This window comes from Heliconius melpomene, chromosome 6, assembly GCF_056956725.1.
Source record: "Heliconius melpomene rosina isolate 202511_hmr_F chromosome 6, ASM5695672v1, whole genome shotgun sequence".
Taxonomy (NCBI): Eukaryota; Metazoa; Arthropoda; class Insecta; order Lepidoptera; family Nymphalidae; genus Heliconius; species Heliconius melpomene.
The window spans coordinates 7,647,353-7,664,934 of record NC_140394.1 but is presented as its reverse complement, the minus strand read 5'-3'; the positions used below and the strand labels follow the sequence as shown (position 1 = coordinate 7,664,934).

The window sequence follows — 17,582 nt, the reverse complement described above, 5'->3', positions numbered from 1 at the left end:
GAATATTTAATAGTGAAGAATTTTATGATATCATACGCAGTTTAATATCGTGAGAATATGACATCAACAACTCTTCATTACAAAGCACGCCCGCTCCGTTATACTACAATGGAAACGCACTGAATTTGAATATAATATTTTTATATATTGTAGTTGTGAATACAGTATATGTATATATTTATATAAATAGGCTTATTTTACTTTAGATTTATCTTTTAGCTTTACGCTATATCGCTCGTATAGCAGGGAACTTTCTTACGTAGTATTAGCTTCCCATGAACATGACAGTTCTGTTCCCTACTTTCCGGTGAATTTTAAAGGCATTGCTTGTCGAGTAGCGGAACTCAGCGCCGTGCTTTGCTCATTATCAGCTCGAAGAAATGAAACTTGTAATATTGCTTTACTATAGATATTCAGCTTACAAAAACGATCGGTGGGACGACGCCCTGCCACATAAAGAGCGACATATAGAGGTTGGCGGGAAGTGGATGGGTCCGAAAAGTTGAGGATCGAGTGTGGTAGCGAGAATTGGGGAAGGCCTATGTCCAACAGTGGACAAAAGATGGCTGTTGATGACGATGATGATGATAGATATTCTACTTATTTTACTTCTAGTGCCACCGTCTTGTAAAAAAAAGAAAATAAGCTATTGCCACTTATATAAACTAATGTAACTAAATCAATCTACGACTTATAAAAACACCCGTACAAGACTAATTACTCCTTCAACTAACTAATTACTTACACGGTTAAAGAAAAACTCGTATTAGATATAACTTAATATCAGAAACAACACACACGCTTCGAGTATTAATGTGTTTCAATAATAAACGATCCAAATCAATCTATATCAATTTAATCTCTAAGAACTTACTTTACTTTGTAAAATTAAGCAACATATATTATTTATATTTTATATTTATAAACTAATATAAAAGCAGTTCAAATATTTTTAAGGAAAATTATAAGAAAAAAAAATTAACGGAACTAGTTTACAACACTAATTGTCGTAAACTTTTTCCAATTTTTTTTTATAACAACAACAATCTAAATCTTTATCATATAAATAATAATATCTATCTTTTCTAATAAATAGATAGAAAGAATTCTAAGCTTAACTCTTAAGTGTATAAATGAGCTGCGGAGACAATGCGAATTACAGCGTAACATAATGGAAAGGTGCATCAGAGAAGTTCATATCTAATGCTCGAGGCGTTGAACATATAGTTAAATGTTTAATACATCGCGAGTTCGCTTTGTATACTAATAATTTAGTATGACATAAACACGCATTGTAAAGCGAAACGACGAGATGATTTCAACGTCGGCCGCGATAGGGGAGTGGGCGGGCGGGCGGCGTGGCTGGGGCGGCTCGGGCGGTCCGGGCGAGGCTGTGTCCCGCGTGTCCCGCGCAGTGGATCTCCGACCGCCGCTCTGAGTGCACGCCGCGCCGCGCACGCACCACGCACCCGTCGGTACGCACGTAACCTAACCCCGACCCCCACTCCACCCCCAAAACGCCCCACCCTCCCCCCGGATACTAATTGCGCGCACCACAGATCTTCTCAATTTCGTGAATAATGGACACGCGCAATTATTATTCGCGATATGTTTTTGCATGCGCTTGCCTCCTAACCCCTAAACGTTGTTCGTCGTAAATAGTTCGATGTTTTTTTTTTATTTTCAATATTTACGGTTTTCACTTGTTTCTGAATCGTACCACCTGTTGCGAAGTTTTCGACGCCTATATTTGCGTTCATTTGAAAGTTTGTTTTATTTTTTTTTATGTCGATACAAATTTATTACATAAATTGAAAATATATTAAATCGATCTTTCTAAAACGTTCCAATTATATTTAAGTAATTGATAAATGATTAAAAGTAATTTTATAAAAGTAGATAAACCCTTTCAATTTCAATAGAACAGAATTTTGTTGAAAGAAAGTTGGGTTTATCATAAAAAATCTTGATTGAATAGAACCAATAAGAAGTTTCTCATTGAAATTCCACAGAGACGTTTCAGCCGCTTTTTCACTTCGGCCTGACAAACAATCAACTTTGATCCCCGAATTAATCAAGAAGTAATCAGCTAAAGAATTCCCATCTTTAAAAACTCGAATTCTCACTCGATAATATTTATTTTGGACCGGACGAGTATTTTAAAATCGTTTATATTGGTTCGACTTGTATATTAAGTTTTTATTGGCTTATATCCATATAAATGAATTGTTTGTTTTCATATGACTGTAAGTCAAATATCTTTGAACATCCCGTTGTATATTCTGTGTTTACTTTAAATATAACCGTAGTTCATAATAGCATTAAATCAAATATATTTTCTTTCACAAGTACGTATTTCTGAAATAAATCGTCATAAAAGTTGATTTATATCTGTGTTAGCGTTAAACTTCGCATTTATGAGACTTCTTCAAATATAAATAGCAATAGTATTCTTGAGAAATACTTATCCTTGTAATTATTAGCAACGTCATTTAACTTAACGTGAGCCGCCGCGCCGACGGAAAACGATCTAGTGTTTGTACATGTTTTCATATAATTATTGTCTTTTTAACATGTAAAACTGTCGTTATTTCGTTATTCGTTATATATTTAACTTTCGTTGCGTAATTATACTTAGAATTTAGTTTTTTTAGTGGTTGTTGGTTGTTCGGTACGGACAAAAATTTTAACGTAGCGAGACTCGAACCCGCGCCTCCTGGAAATCGATAACATATTAAAATTACATTACATTTTTGTTTAGTGTCTAAAGTGTTTAGGTAATCAGTTAACAGATATTAAGAAATATTCCTTTGTTTTCGTTTCTATAGTACTTAAATATTACAGAACATGTATGAAAGATGATAGATGTATAATAGAAATGTTTTAGAAACTAACAAGTCAATAAGAACATGAACTTTTCTTCAGGCGTCTTCAACCTAAACGTGTCAATATTTCAATCTCAAACGTGAACCTATTATTCGATGCATGAATTATTTACCTTTTTATTAGAAGAAAATGGACACAAATATTATTGACGCCCACAAATGCTGCCATTTGATTTGCATATGCATAATACAACAGAATTGGAATGTGATGTGATAAATCTGCTAATTCTAGTTACCCTATATTATTAATCACAAATCATTAAAATTATCTCGATAATTAACACTTCTGCCCAAATCTCTAATAATAGAGTTTGCGAGAGAAATAAAGGTGTAATAGAAAATATTTAACCTACAATTACCGAAATTGGCTTAAATTCAAATATTCCATTGTTGTACATAAAAAGAAAATTCATCTGGAGGATCTCTGATATGCACATACAACAAAAATCAATTTCCATCTCTCAAAACTTATGAATGAAGCAAATTTACGTAAAATCAGCCCAAAAGCGTAGAAGCGTGTAAACGATTTACAACATAATCTACGAGTACGCGAAGCAGAATTCCGTCATCGGCAACGCCGTAAACTAACATACTTACGGAGAGCTTTGATGTACGCAACCGAAATAATTGTTCACACAACTCTAAATCATGTTCGCGTAAAAGTGATGGAAGTTCTATATAAGAACAATTGTTAAGACCTACTTACGTTATTGCCACTAGCTGTGGCACTTTGACGTCTGTATACTAAAAGGCAATGCTGATTAGAACGAGAGAAACTCTATTTTTGTGTTAATTTTCAGGGTAGGCAAAGGGTACCTGGGAAACTAGTGTTATAACTGCGTTAACCCCTTTCCGTAGAATTCTTGAGACATTGCAATTTGCACTTTGAGGGAATCAAACCCACAGCCTGTCGCGCTTACAGTCGTACCTTAGTGCCCCTGTACCAAAACTGACCTCGATTTATTTTCTTTTATTTATATTTTATCGCATATATTGTTTCCCAAAAGAAGAATATATAAGAAACAATATTATTAAAAACAATGATTTTTAAAATTGTTGTGCGTTTGTTCAGAAATAAGTAGAAAGATTTGTTTCAGTGATTTCAAGAACGGCCTAACCGATTTAGTAGCCGATTTTTCTATAATATTTTAGCAAGCTTTCCTAACATTTAGTGTAAATTCATAATTATTTATTGAACTATTCAAGCGAGTAAAGCCGCGAGCGGGTCGCTGGTCAATTATAAATTAATTAAAAAAATGTAAATTTATAAAAACACAAGTTACAAGTCTGATTCTATTTCGAACTTTCGTGTTATAATTAAGAAAGTTTTAATGACATTGTAAGTGCAGTTCTATTAACTGAATACTTTTTTTTCTAGTCATAATTAATTGTAACTTTGTACGCTTATTATTTTGTTTATTAAAGAAATCTTTTATTTACATGTTTTCGGAAAATGTGAAACGCAATTAATAAAATTTACCTTATTTAGAATAATTGAGGACCATCTATTTTTTTTATTGTTAGATTATTTTTTAATTACCTTCAATTTAATGAATTTCTTTCAATAAGTGTCAACTATAATATTAATCAATATACCTATTTAAAAGTGAAATTAAAAAAAAAAATTAAAGCAGAAAAAAACACGAACCATAGAGAATTTTATTGATTAAAATCCATAATGTTATAATTTACTATTTAACTATAATTGCTAACGTTCTTCTTGATATATTTAAAAACAATTCTAAATTTAAAGAACGGAAACTTTACCGTCCACATAATAAGCCCGCCTACAATGAAGCATTAGATGTTTTTTGTTTTCAAATATTTTTTCCTTAAAACTTAATAAGGTCTTGAAAATTAAAAACCTTAATGAAAAGAATGTAATCCCCAAATTGTGTCCCCTTATGTTGTTATGTTAAAGGTCGGTTATTTTTAACGTGACCTATTGAAGTTTTATACAAAAGTTAGCCGTAGCGGGATTTGAAGTACCGCCATCTTAAAATACAAATATGGAAAATATGCTCTACTAATTTATGTACCTAGTAAGGACTACTAGGACTTTTCCTAACATCTACAAGGATTTTCTAAAATGTATTATTATCTAAAAATACTTGAAACCGTCCAGCGTTCTGACGACGAAGGTATAAAGTATACGTTCTAATCAAACTATGTCGAACTTCTTATACGTTTGTTATAACTTATTTATGTGATTAGCTTGGCTGTAGGGTTCGACGCTTGGACGGTTTACAAGAGGCGCGGGTTTTTTTAAAGTAAGTAGAGTAATTCTAGATTTAAAGAATTTCCTATTAATAAATATTAATTCAAAGTGAGAAATCTTTAAAGAATTGAAAACCTTTAATTTCATTTACCGATGAGGAAATGAAACCTCAGCCACTATTTCCGTTTTAGGCTTTCAACTGAAATAACTGGCACATTAAGCTCTATCAAGAATTAACTTACCATATAATTTGTTAATTTTTTTCAAGATTTCGTTCGTTTTCAATATGAAATATATATTTAATATATTAGTAAGCCACTTCCAATAGGTATATTTTATAGAGCTCACATTAAAATGTGGTAACAGCAATATTGATAAATTTTGGTTAATTTACTCATAAATTTATTTCTTTAATTAGTAACGTGGGTCATCCATGGATCCAGGGAATCGTGAAGTTTTATTTATATTTATATTTTTACCAAACAATCTTACTTATAAGAATTTCCTCTGCATCCAGAACTTTTTTATACAATTTAAGTTCAATATCACCAAAATAATATAGACTAGTTTTTTCTACATCCTAACAGCCACCGCTTAGCAGACCAGCCTTCTACATCCATGGCTCAGTTAAAAAAAACATCTAATATTATAGTAGCTCGTAAAAAAATATATTCTCAATCATCATAGAACGCGACGTAACCACATCCCGTGGGGCAATAATTCACACTGTGTAAACCTATCGGGCATGTAAATTAACGATATACGAGTATATCGATAGCGTAGCGGTCAATTCGGGCGAATGAGGTCCCTTACGAATGAAATATTTTTATGAATACCAGAAAAATAGGAATTACTTTTATATTTTCAGGCATTGTTCCCTTCGATACAGTGTTTATAAGCCCTGGAGCTGTATAGTTTGTACTCTGTGTTCTAATCATGAGCCTAAAGTTAAATATGATATAGATGACATTATTTATATTATTAATTTTTATACATTTCTGCTTATAAATAATAATAAAAAATATATGTTGGCATGGTGTGTCTGGTTATTATTAAGACTTATATCATTAAGTGTGTATTCTAAATTAAAATCATTAATAAGCAAAAATACACAACAGATTAACATTAAACTAAACAAAAAAAAGTAATTTAAAAAAAAAATGATTTCGCTTTAAAACAAAAACACAAAGAAAGACAACTATTAATAAGGTTTGTTAAATAGCATAATTGTATTACAAATAATGGTTAAATGGCGCGTAAACACTACAAAACTCCGAAGTGGCGGTGGTTGCTGGACCCTCGTCCAGAGCCGCCGTCGACAACTCGACATGCCTCGTGAATAATTTAATCCTTCTAAGAGTATTAACATTAACAATTTATGTTATACTAATTTACTTTGGTCTACCTTATTTAATTTTTAAGTTGTTTTTACCTTTTTTAGCAAAATCAGTCTAGCAGCACTTTTGATTGTTATCTAAAATTAAATAGTTAAAGACAAGAAAAACAAAACAAATCTTAAGATAAAATGCATCACCTTTTACATTGATATATCATGTTATAATATAAAAGTCTACCGAATTGTAAAGTTTTTATTCATGTAGGTACAATTTGTTTACAAGCCCGCAACAATTGTGCGAAAACTTTCTTTGTAATAGAATTCATATTGTACGCTGTTACATATTAAATATGTTTATTTTCACAATTAAAATGTGCTTTTTGTTTAAATAAATTCTCTATATTGCTAACTATTAATGAAAAATATCATATCCAAATTTACCAATTGACTTAGGTTTTGTTTTTTTGTTTACATAGAAGTAGTTTACTTTAATTATAATAGACTATAAGTAAATAAATGGTCACCACTTTGTCAATTACTATAATTATCTAAAAAGAAACTAAAATAAAATATATTAATGAAAAATAATTATCTGAAAGAAAGAAGAAATTAAAATAACCATTAATAATATTTAGTTCTCCCGAGTGGGGATCGAACCCGCAACTCTCGCATTACAGTCACACCCGCTCAGCCACGGGCTCATTGTTTATATTTAATACTCATATAGAAATAACAGTATATAAATCTTTCCACAATGCGATATCGCAAATAAAGCTCTCACATTCACGAGGACAATGTAACCATTAATCGACTTCACGGCTGTATTATATATATACTCTGTGCTGCACGTTTGATTAGATTTATTCAAGCTGCCAATAAACTTTATATACCCTCGAGTATAACATGGATATATGTATATGTATGTAAGTAAATGGTTATTGAATATAATATTATAGAACTGTAGTCATTTACTTCAGTCATTTTTTTTTATTAATTCATGTTTTTAATTAATTAATTCTTGTTTATTTTTAAAATTGCATTTTTATCCATACCAACGTTTCCAGATTTTTATTTCTGAAAAATAATCAAAAAAGTTTTCTCAATTGCATGGATTAATTCACGGAAAGCGGTATCATGTCTATTCCGCTCAAGATATATACATTTTTTTTTAAAAAATCGGAACGTCTGGCTACGCTGATCCCCACTCGCCTTTACCTGAGAATTTTTAATGAAAGTAAAGTTAATATTGTAAATATTGAATAAGTTCAACATACTTAAACTGTCTTATATAAATTGAAATATCACAAATAGAAATAATCTCTATGAATAAAATATATAAAAGGTACACCGCTTAGTCTAGTCGCTTGCAACGGCGAGGCTATGAGAAAATTTGCATATGCGAAATAAATTTGACACGTTCCCTCAGCTGGGAAATTGTGGCTCGTTCGAGTGTGCACCTGATGTTGCTATTTTAAAATATTTATTTAGCTCATCTTTTACGAAAATACATACTTACAGAAATATATAAATATTTACTTTTTTACGAAGGAAACTTTTTACATTTATTATTATATCAACTAACTACATTTTCCTTAGTAGTTTCTACGAGAATTTATTTTGAAACTAGTGGCCCCGCACAAACACTACAGTATTTAGAGAAAGTTTGTTGGTTATTTTAGTATGATTTATCTTTACTGTTATTACACTTAATAAATCGCGATTATATCTTTTTTTAATTTTATATGTGTTTGCACGCAAATATTGTCGTATTTAATTAAAAAATATGTAGTTATTTTATATCTACAACGTGCTTGCGTTTTTAAATTTTATGTTACTCTATAACCGCCACTATCGGACAAAAATTTTAAAAATCATAGATTCTATTATTTTTAAGGTTCCTTAAGCCCCCCATTTTCAAACCCACATTGTTTTTTCATAAATATATTATTTTTTTTATTATAGAATAGATATATAATAAAAGTAGACAATGAAAAGTTTACATATTATTTGTATAACCGACAACATACAAATCTTGTCTAGTGTTTCTTGCCTACAAGTTTTTAACCTGACCTATATTAAAATTCATGCTCACTACAATTTTATGTTCCTATTCCACTGGAGTTAATATTACTTTTAACATAAATAGGAAATTAATCTGATATCTAGATTTAGCCAGTTACTTTAAATATCATTAAATTCATATAATATATATACCTATGAAGTAATATATAGTAACTCTTATTTTGTCCATAAAATTTATAATATTTAATGAAAATTCCGTGCGTTTTCCGCTTTGGTATTCGTAAATGAAAAATGGAGGGATTATACCCATGTTAATATAATGACGTTAAACATGCAATAAACTGGGCGCTTCCGTATACTAGCCTTAACTTAATTTACTGCAATATTAGACATATTTCTTTGACAGAAAATAATTCTGTTATAAAGTAAATTATTTTATCTTTTATTTTATTTATTTTTGTTCTTGAACAATAATTCGAAATATATATTGAGGTCATCGAGCGTAGGGGCAAAAACGTGCGACTGTAAATGCAGCGGTCTTAATGGAAACAGAGTTTTTTAACACTAGGTTCCCAGGTTCCCTCTGGCCATGTGCGGGATGATGAAGGATGTTGATTTTATATCATTTGAAATATATATTTCTTATCTTTCTTTTACTATTGTATAAAATTTTATATTTTCTATACTACAACAATATTTTAAAACTTAAAACTGAAATCAAACTGTGAAATCAATTTTAGTTTCAATTTCCCACGTACTACTCTATTACGGATTTATTATGAAACAACTGCACCAGCTGTTTCAGTGCTATAACATAACTCTAAAGTAACGTCCGATACAAGTGCAATTTAAAAACTAAAACTGCAATTACTTTGTAGGTATGCCATGTCTACCAAAATAAAAAAAGATATAGTTCCACGTATAAAATTTTGAAAGTTAATAAGAAAATAAATCTGACAATGAAAAATCTTATCTTTTTGTGGATCCTCACGAAATCCTCGCTATATTGCCTATTTGAAGCCAACTTTATTGCAAAACTGCTAGATGATAATTCTCTCTTGCAAAATGATATTATAAAAATCTCCCTACAGCGATGATAACAACAAACAGTTGTAATAAGCGTATAATAATTTATATTATATAGATTAATAAATTAAACATAGATAAATTAATCTTATATCTTAATAGTCAGACCACTCTTAGGTTCAAATCCCACCACAATAAATTTTTTATACGATTTTTAAATATGGAATAATACTTTAATGTTATAAATACATTTAAAAAACTGTATAACATCAGTTTTTACTGTTAGAAGTTATCTTACACGAAATTTTGTATGTAAAGAGTTTAACATCACTCCCTGTTCGTGTCAATTTCATAGTGGATATTCGTCGACAAAAGATTTACCTTTCAAAACTCACGTGAGGATGAAAAGCTTTTTCTATTCTATCGGCCTATTGAAAAATAAAACATACAAGTTTATACAGTTAATCGAGGCCTTTGTATGGGTGCTTAGTAAAAAATATATTTTTTTATTTAAATAAGCACTTATTATTTTATTTTTTGGAAACATTTTAAAATAACTAAAATAAAGAAAACACAAACCAGAATTGTATAATTAATATAGAGTTATTATAAAATAAGCTTTGCAATAATTATTTCAAAACTTCGAAAACTGAAAGCAGGAACAAAATCATGTGACTGTAAACGCGAAAGGTTGTTGGTTCGATTCCCATTCGAGGAAATGAAATATTTTAATATTTTCATTTCTTCAAAACCTAACAAAAACATTATACCAAGCTCTAGGTCGGCCATTAAATTAAACAATTTGCGGGAACATTATTACGGTTTCCTTCAAACGATGGAATAATAAATGAAAAACAAGTATAGAGAGAGAGAGCAACGCGCTCTCCTAACGGCGTAATTAAACCCGGGGCCGAGCACTCCGCGCCCAATCATATTTAAGGTGCCTTGGTGCCATTCTTCCTTTATTATGAGGCTTTTTACTTTGCTACCTTTTATTGGCTTATTTTATATCTTATCTTTCACACTTCATTCCCGCTTGAAATTTCTACTTAATTTTTCTCGTTACACTTATCTTTTTTATGAATCATAAACTTCTGCGAAGAATTATTGTTTTCTTAATAACTTAAGATAAATTCTATATTAAACAGTTATATATATATATATATATATATATATATATATATATATATATATAACGAAAAGATTAGATTCTAAAAGATTTAACACAAAGTATTTTGATTTATTTATTAAATGATAAAAATAAATGAATAAAACTTAGCTACACTCTAACAACATGTATAATATTGAAATCAGTTTTTATTTATATATATATAGTTTTATATTTAGAGATTCAAACTCAAAGACGGTCCGAAATTAAATAATTGTGATGTATTACCGTGAAATGGACTTCCCTCTCGAGAGACCGAAGTTTATCCGGCTTTTGATCAATAACAAACCCTCTAACCTTTGAGCACCCTCCCCAGAGAACTAACACGTACATTATGTGTTACATACACGCTTATAATATTTTAAGACTATGTATTATAGAGTAGTAATTATAAATTCTTGGTATTGATTTAAGTTGTTTTTTAGGGTTCCGTACCTCAAAATCCTTATAGGACTCTTTTTAATACTCTTTGTTTTTTGTCTTATTTAGTTACTTATCCTGCTCGCTAACAAATTACAATCTTTAACAAAAACTTGTCCAGTTTTCATCTCTTATTCACTTTCCAAATGAATCTATAATAAAATTATACTGGAAACGGTTCTTGAAATAGCAAACTTTTCTACAAGTCCAATAATTCTAATAGTTTACACAGCTAGCACAATAGAACGATGTATAAAAGACTTAAATTAAACATTTTCTATGTAGGTCAATATTAACATCGTACAACAATCATCTAACTACGTAATAAGTACGTAGTAAGTAAATGTAACATGTGACGGGTGCACAGTCAAAGTACAAGTATGCAATTATTGTAAAACGAGCGAAATATAGCGACTAAAAGTATTTGTAAGTAGTTTCTCTCTACCTAACTTCCGTAACACTGGAAATTATTAAAATTTTTAAAAAATATATATTAATTAAAAAACATTATTCAATAAAAAGCTGAAAGTGAATTTAGTGTTTTTTACTTTTATTAATCAACAACGAAATTTAGCTGAAATCATTTTATCTTATATCATGGAAAGCAACATCAAATATATAAATATAAATGGTTTCAGGTTTAAACCAGATCGCTATCGTTCCATATGAAATTCCAATCTAATCAAACTAATCTAAGCAGAAGTTGGTAAATTACAAAGATTAGTTACTGGTTAATAACCAAAGTTGGAACGTGCTTATTACAAGCCGTCAGCAAACAGACTGGCTTCAAGAGAAACACGTAAAATAAATATTAAAACACTTGAAATACAAATATTATTACTATCCATACCTATATTATAAATTCGAAAGTAACTCTGTCTGTCTGTCTGTCTTTTACGCAATCAGCGCCAAACCGCTAATTTAATTGTGATAAAGTACTCATATAGAGATACTTGAGGGTCTCGAGATGAACATAGGATACTTTTTTTTCTCAGATTTGTAATATTTTCGATATATACCAACATATTAAAATACTTATTAATTTGAGATGCAATTTAATCCGCCATGCTAATAACAACTGTCGTTGCTAGGCAACGATTTGCAAAGTTTGTTGTTAGAAAACGTCACCAAAAATGAGCTTGCTTAACTCATCTCTCTATGGAAAACTGAAAATAATTTCAAGAATATATTTAATAACTATTCGTATAGTTCAAGCGGGCGTAGCCGCGTCCGGGCCCACTAGTAATTGTATATAATTGAACTACTTCTTAAATAACAATCCATAATAAAAAGTTTTTTTTTTTTTCTTTTTATATGAGCACGTATATTGTGGTCTTTTATAAGGTTTTAGCTTTTCGACAATCTCATAAAACTGCTTCATAAATGGCGATTGATCATCACCATCACCTTTGTTTAAGAAGTCAATGTATATTAGATTGTCTAATTTTTACCCTGGCAATAGCCGGGATTAATGCCAGGAGGAAGAAGAAGAAGACTAACACTTAATAGAAAGAAACCAAGAACACCACAATTAAATGAGTCAAATAATATTTTAAATTGACCAGTGATATATGGCTTTAAAATATTATTACTATATTCAATATGACATAAAGGTTTCGTCGTCAATGCTTTTACGCGCATTCTTAATGGGCCCTTTATATTTTATTAAGAGACGCCTCGTTTCGCTTTTACGATTCACCTTATGGTATTTCTAAGTAGATTTTCTTGTAAGAACGTAATCTGTTTCCAATGGGCTCCCATAATCCATAACGACACGGATGAAAGGATTTCCTACAGCCCCTATTCCTAGCCGACAGTCGATCTGACTTACTTTATCTGAAAAGTCTCACTGTAAGTTTCTATCAATATATGGGTAATAGTAATAGTTTCTTAGATCAAATTATTAATATTTGTAGTGAAAACTAATGGCGCAATGGTACAAGCATATGACTGTAAATTTCATCATTCTGGTAAAAAGGCAAAGCGCGGCGATGAGCCCCGTAACGTAATGCCTCATCTGGCGCATAGTGGAGAACGGAGTGTCTTAACGCTAGGCTAACTGTATCAACAGTATTGACCTACAATCCTGAAATTGGTACGGAACCCTCGATGGATAAATCCGATTCGAACTTGACTGTTTTTTTTTTTGGTATCACAATAGCAGTGGATGTATAATTGAAATTGTTTTTCTTTGTTATTCATAGTAAATACACAAAGACCATGCTATTAATATAATAAAATCATAATTTTAACAGCATGACATTTTAAGTCCACAATATACAACTTTTTAAAGTCACTATTATTTTCTAATTTGGACTTGTTTCTGTTAGGTGACTGTATTTTTTACCGTCTCGACTCTTCTTGTGCCGTCAATTAATATCCTTCACGCTGTCCTAAAACAAGTACATTTCATTGATAATTGATATAGAACTCAGAATATAGTCAAAGGAAAAATAATACTTTTGAATATAGTAGGTACCTAATAAACGAAATTACTTTTCGAATGTATAGGAAATATATATAGAAAATAAAAGTAATAGATAAGTAAATTCAGTTACAGTTTTCGACTGACATCTAAACATTTCGCGCTCGAACGACAAAATTATGTTAAATCAGCTGCTCTCAAAAGAATACCGACGAATTTTCTCCGCTCCTTCTTATAATAAAATTCAGCTGAATATTAAATTTAGTATTGCCTATATCAGTGTTTTGAATACGTTACTTTTAAAGTTTATTAATAATATATTATTAATTATATATAATATTAAAATTGAAAATATATTATACGAATATTTTGAGTGGCGGAAGTAAACGACGCCCTTCGCCTAGATACCAGAGCGAAGAAATGAAAATATTAAATTCATTTTCTGGAGCGAATGAAATACGTCGCGTTTAGTCTTTTAGTCACACGCTTGTGCCCCTTCACCACGACAGGCCTCAAATGCAAACATTGATTGCATTTTTGGCATTGATTACATTTACTTAAATGTATAAAGTACTCGTATATGTGAGACTGTTCTTTTGTAATGTTAAAATTTATACAAACATACTAGTACATGCACTATTAAAACAATATCCAACTAAGTTAATTGCACAATTCTACTGACAGCTTGAAGTATAACAACTTAGAACGATAAGGCGAATGTGACGAGCGATAATATCTAAAAGGCAACGGAGCGAAAGCTCTATTTTATGCAGCGTTGTCAAAGTAAGAAAGACGGCTATTTCCTAGCTGCAGCGCCCGGTCTAGGTCACTTAACCAGGTCACGGGTAGGGCTGGCCCCTTATTCATCTAAAATATTCAATAAAATTATGATTATTTTACATACATCTTTACATTACTTAAATATATTCAAATTTATGGAGTTTATTGTCTATTTAGCAGCGGAAACTAGCAATAGGTATATGCATATTATATACATATAAAAATTATATATATAGGAAATAATTTCGTCTTACATTACTGTACGCATTTTAACATGTTGTTAGCACATAAAAAGACCTTATCTTATTAATATCAATGACAAATTCTAATAAAGATCGAAACGAATTTGAATAATTCAATTCTAAAAAAGAAATATTCTAATTTAATATTCTATAAAAGTGGCAACCCTGCGCACCCTCGGGCCTCGGCAGACCTGTTGATACTCGTATATCGATTGTGATTTTGTGTGATTACGTACCATTACGCTACGCTCTTTCAACACAAAGCTAAGCTTCTATTATATTCTCTTATTAAAGCAAAGAATTTGTTAGAGTTACAAGTCTAATTAATTATTTTACTTAAAGACTATTTCTTTTTTTATTTTATACAATTATATTATATCAAATTTAAAAAAAAAGAAATAAATAATGAGGCCAGTAAACGTAAACGTGACAGGTTGTGGATTCGATTCCCACTCGAAAAAAAAATTAAATAAATTATAAATTATTTTCAAATGCCTTGATATTTGTAACAACTTAAATATTAATATTTATAACAAGACCTTCCATATAACAAGACCTTCCATATTTGTAACAACTTAAATATTAATATTTGTATTAGCCATGATGCGGCGTGGTTCGATGGCGATGGTCGGCGGCGGCGAGCCGTTGATAGTGGTAGAAGAAACTGGAGTTGAAGATACCGAAACTTCTTACCGATCACCGGCAACCTCACGTGGATATTCTGAGGACCAGGAGTCCCCACCGGATCCGTACCACTTATCTCCTTGGCGAGAAACAAGAAAACATTCACTTCCCACCCCGTCTTGCACATCGGGACCTACTGCTAGTCAGGTACATATATAATAAATTATATTTTCCCAGATTTGTTTTTAAATTTTAATATATTGTAAATAAAACCATACAAATTAAATGCAACAGGTACGACGACTGTCGGAACGTGGAGAAGGCGCAGCAAGAGAAGCTCGAGAAGCTGCATTTTTAGCCACTTTAAGTCAAGCACCACCACAACCTGGTGGCCGAAGGTAAATTTTAATAGAATAATCTACTATCTGACTCAACTCTTACTAAAAGTTTTATCAGTATGGTTAAAATTATATATTAATTTCAGACATTCCGTTGTAACAATATCAAAAGTGCCCCAGGCACTTTTCGGACGAGGTCGTCGTGAATCAATTGCGGCTTTCCCAGCCCTTGGTCGTCGCCGGGATTCCGGAGCTAAAAAATGTATAAAATATTTTATATTTCAGTAAATTATAAATAATCACATATTTATATAGAATGTTATATAAAACCTTGATATATTTTTAGTTAAAAAAACTTATTTAATTTACATCTACAGGCCCTCCAGCCACTGATACTTTGGGAAGCAGTCATAATCTACAATTGGACATAATGGACGACATTGTACAAGCTCGCAAAGTGCGAATGCGGCTTTGGAATACTTCAAGTGAAAGAGTTTGCGAAGTTCAACCTCTTGACGAACGATCTCCAATAGGTGGTTCGGTTAGGTATACCAACAGAGGACGTAGACACTCAGATTTTGTTGGCTCACCTCTACCACCAATACCAGCCCGCCGCAGAGCTTCAGAAATGCCTCCTCCGCCACCTATTCCCCCTCGGAGTGGAGCTGGTGTTGTATGCACGGACACGGATCTCAAACTTATGCTAAATGCCTTGACATCGTCAGCTACTGAAATAGATCGATGTGGAAAGCCAGATCGCAATAGACGTCTGGCTGATATGCGTTCGAGCAGTTTTGATGCATCGTCTTTGCGTGAAAAACTATCAGAATCAGGCACCACGTGGTTCACTCGACGACATCAAACATTAGCAACAAAAAAGAAAGAAAATGAAACGAAAAAACCAAAAGTAACATTTGCACCAGACGCTAAGGCGGCCCCAGGGGATGCTGCAGCTGTAGTTTGGGATAAGCCCTCGGGATCTGTTGTCGATGCTAGCGCTCTTGGTAGTGCTATAGAAGTTTTTCTCCGAAGCGGCAGTACTGCGACTCCAGTGCCATCGACTTCAGGCTCCTCAGTTCCGAAAGAAGTACCGCCTAAGCAAGATGTGGAATCTCGGCCAACACCTAGTACAAGTCGGGCAGGGGTTCGTAGTGAAGGCGAGCGCTGGTTCATAAACAGGACCGACGAAGAAGAGACGGGAGAGGGTTGCGATGCTACCCTTTGCTCATCACTTAAAGATCTCTTCGTGTAGACGCCAAGAAGCATTTAAAGTTATTAATAAGTATATATTACCTAGTTGTTAAACTATGATTTATTTCTCAGGTGGCGAGTGAGAGTAGCACGAGGTACCTCACCGTCATGTGCGCTCGATGTACCTTACTTTATAAATCTTTCAATGTGATAGACTGCGCGCTGGACGCCGGCGCCGGTCGTCCTGAGTCGACTCACGACCGACGCTCGCTCTGCGAAAATTATTTTTAGAGTAAATTCTATTTTCATTGTAAAATTTTTAATATTAGCAATCAAACTTAATAGACTTATTGTTAGTTAGAAAATTGTAAGTATTTGTAATTAACCGAGCGTGTACTTTCCACGCCGTGCTCCAGCGGCCTCCACCGCACGCTCGTGCCCCGCCCAGTCTCGTCGTCGACAGTCTTTGTCTTGTACTCAAATGTTAACCAGTAACTTTAACTTTGTCATTGTATAGCAGATAATTGGAATGATGACGTCGCGTCGGGAGAAACGTACGCTTAATAGACGAATATGACTCGCAATCGTCATTATCAATAAAATTTTTATCGATGTTTTTAGTGTTTTTATTGTGACCCTAAATCTCTATCTATTTATTAGAATATCATTCTACAAACTATAAAGTATAGTATTAATCATAAATACATTAAAAACTGAGCTTCACGCTGTATCCCGCACACAGCAGGGTAGGCAGATGGAACCTATTGTTAAGGCACTCCGTTCCTCACTTTCCGCCGAATTCTGGAGGCAATACATGTAGAGTGGCGTAACTAAACGCCGCTCTTTGCCTCGACACAATAGCGAAAAAAATGAAAATATAAATGTAAATAAATATTTCATTTCCTCG

General features: G+C 32.1%; 1 protein-coding gene across 1 annotated transcript; it reads left to right on the top strand.

The window, feature by feature from the left end:
• Nucleotides 1–1,373: 1,373 nt before the first annotated feature.
• On the top strand, nucleotides 1,374–17,291 carry LOC146538309 (uncharacterized). The gene is made up of 5 exons (XM_085186589.1): nucleotides 1,374–1,475; nucleotides 15,121–15,353; nucleotides 15,441–15,544; nucleotides 15,631–15,746; nucleotides 15,862–17,291. Exons 2-5 carry the CDS (start codon nucleotides 15,123–15,125, stop codon nucleotides 16,734–16,736), a joined length of 1,326 nt encoding a protein of 441 aa, XP_085042715.1. The 5' UTR covers nucleotides 1,374–1,475; nucleotides 15,121–15,122; the 3' UTR covers nucleotides 16,737–17,291.
• Nucleotides 17,292–17,582: the final 291 nt, after the last annotated feature.